Source organism: Rhea americana, unplaced genomic scaffold (assembly GCF_003343005.1).
Source record: "Rhea americana isolate MKP2758 unplaced genomic scaffold, rheAme1 scaffold_41, whole genome shotgun sequence".
NCBI classification, from domain to species: Eukaryota; Metazoa; Chordata; class Aves; order Rheiformes; family Rheidae; genus Rhea; species Rhea americana.
In genome coordinates, this window is record NW_028186546.1 from 255,006 (window position 1) to 257,555 (window position 2,550).

At 60.8% G+C, this 2,550-nt stretch overlaps 1 protein-coding gene across 1 annotated transcript; it reads right to left on the reverse strand.

The window, feature by feature from the left end:
- Nucleotides 1-12: 12 nt before the first annotated feature.
- Nucleotides 13-2,544, reverse strand: EGR4 (early growth response 4). The gene is made up of 2 exons (XM_085314613.1): nt 2,410-2,544; nt 13-2,049 (listed from the first exon to the last, which is right to left on the reverse strand). The coding sequence occupies exons 1-2, from the start codon at nt 2,537-2,539 to the stop codon at nt 722-724; spliced, it is 1,458 nt and encodes a 485-aa protein (XP_085170739.1). The 5' UTR covers nt 2,540-2,544; the 3' UTR covers nt 13-721.
- Between the last annotated feature and the right edge of the window lie 6 nt (nt 2,545-2,550).

Here is a 2,550-nt window from a genome sequence, read left to right on the forward strand (position 1 = left end):
AAGGACAAAAAAAGAACATCACCTCTCCGAAAGGACCGTTATCCACAATTCTCCGTAGCTGGAGCCTGCCGAACCACAACGGCAGCAGCGTTTGGTTCTCAGCGTTTCAGCCCAGCGTGCTGATTGCATCTATTTGCTTCTGGAGAAACAGTCAAAACCAGCCAGTTTTGGTGCAGTTGCAGCCTGAGAACGGTACCATATGGCAAACCGGATCGGTCAGGAAGTCCGTGTAAAGTGCTGGCAGGGTAAATCGGAGGCAGGTTAGTACAAACGCAGCCTTAGCAAACGCGCCCGTGGGTCTCCGTATAAAAGGTTGGCGGTGATTTCTTTCTGTACATTATTATTATTTTTTCCTCCTTTTTTTTCTTCCCCTCAAACAGGAGCTAGAAAAATGAGTCAGTCCCTGCTGCAGCATGAGGATGCTCCAGGCGGGCGCCCGGGGCTGGCCAGGCCCGCGAGCCGGCGCAGGGCTGGCGCCTTCTCCTCCGCCGCTCCGTGCCCCGTGGCGCGGGCCTCTCCCACCCGTCCGTACACCGCAGGTGCTTCTCCCTCCCTGGTAGCGCGAGCCGAGCGGAGGCACTCGGCCCACCGCTGCTCGCCGTCTTCTTCTCCAGGGCCACCTCGGGCTGCGCGCGGGGGCTCTCTGCACCCCAGCTCTTCCGCAAGATGCGCGGGGAGCTGTCTCGGGGAACGTCACCTCACCAGCGCCCAGGCCCGGGCCTCACAGCGCCCCGAAGGACAGCCCCACCGAGAAGAAGCCCAAGCCTTTGAGCTTCTCCTCCGTCCGGGCCTTCTGCTTCAAGTGGACTTTGCTGTGCCGCTTCTTTTCRTCACTCCTGGCGAACCGGCGGCCGCAGACGTCGCAGGAGAAGGGTTTCTCGCCGGTGTGCGTGCGGATGTGCGTGGTCAGGTGGTCGCTGCGGCTGAAGTTCCTCAGGCAGATGCGGCACTGGAAAGGCTTGTGCCCCGTGTGGATCCGGAGGTGCCTGTTGAGCTCGTCTGAGCGGGCGAAGCTCCGGATACAGTTCTCCACCGGGCAGGCGAAGGCCTTCTCGTGAGGCTTGGGGCAGAAGCATTTGGAAGAGCACTTGGTCCTGCGGGTCTTCTTCTTGGGCTCGGCAAGGGCTGGAGGGTTGGCAGGGAGCAGAGAGGCGATGGAGGAAGGRTTGGGATGGCCCAAAAAGTCCGTGGGTGGGACAGAGGGGGATGGGTGAGGATGGAGCAACTCGTTTGAGCTAATCAAACCTGGCAAGACTTCTGGCTGTGCCAAGGAGGAGTCAAACTCTGGGATTAACTGGGGAGGGAGACTGTGGATCTTGGTGTCATCAAAGTCACTGTGGGCCTGGAAATTTTCTGGCTCGCATCCAAACCCCAAATTGCTGCCGAAGCAGCCGGGATCCTCAGCGAGGCTGTTGAGCTCTGACTGGCAGCTGACAGACAGCACGTTTTCAATCTTGGAGCTCAGGGGATGAAACATAGCCTGCCTACCGTCCGCGGCAGGGAAGGCCTCAGGGGAATGGTAGCCGGTGGGCAGGTAGGACTGATGCTGGGTGACGGGCTCCCACTGTGAGCAGGAGGCCTTAAATTTGTCCAGGGATGGGGAAACGGAGGGCAGCTTGATGTCCTGTTTATTGTCCAAGAGCTTGGTCTCGAAGAAGCACTGCGAGGCATTTCCTACGCCAGGTTGCGCCTGGAGGGGAGGCACGCTCTCCGCCGCGGGAAAGCTGGTGTAACCCTGCTCCGGGAACGGGGCTTGGACAGACACATTCATTTCGGGCTGGCAGTTGGAGTAAAGGTCCAGCTGGTTCTGAGTCATCTCGGGGCAGGAGTAAAGAGCATCCAAGTGTTTTTGGTGGCCTTCGGAGGCGGCGAAAGGAGAGATGCCCAGGATCCCCGACATCAGGTTGAAGAGGGACTCCTGGTCCTGGGGGTGCTCTGGCACCGCCTTGATGAAGAAGCTGCCGGTGTAGCTGAGAGAGGGGGAAGGCTGGCTGCCCAGGAGGAAGTAATCCACCGCCTCGCCGCTCATCGGGGAGCCCATGAACTCACCTGCGGATGGGAAGGGCAGGAGGACCGTTAGAGGCGCAGGGGATGGGAGGGATGCTGGGATAGCGGGTGGCGGAGGGGAGCAGCGGGAGGCTGACAAGTTGCGTCCCTGCATGGTCCCCATCCCAGCCAGCTCCTAGGGGAGCCCCTGGCTTTTACCCCCCCCCACAGCACCCCCAAGGCTCCCAGCGCTCCCCCAGCACCCTCATCCTGGGCTAGCTGGGGTCTGCTTGATGCACAGCCAGCGGCTGGGAGCAGGCTGCCGTGGCAGAGGAGGGGAAGATGCCCAGCTCCCTGTTGGATAAGCTGCTCCCAGCGGGATCCCCCACTCTGTCTCCGCTCCGCTTCACCCCCTGTTATTACCTCCGAGGAAATCGGCCTCTGCCAGGAGTTGCTGCTCCTCGGCTTGCCCCAAGCCCTGCAGGTCCCCGGCTTTCATCTCGCACGGCTCCTCGTACTTGGAGTACAGCGGATCCGGGCAGGAGAAATCCATCACGTTCAGCA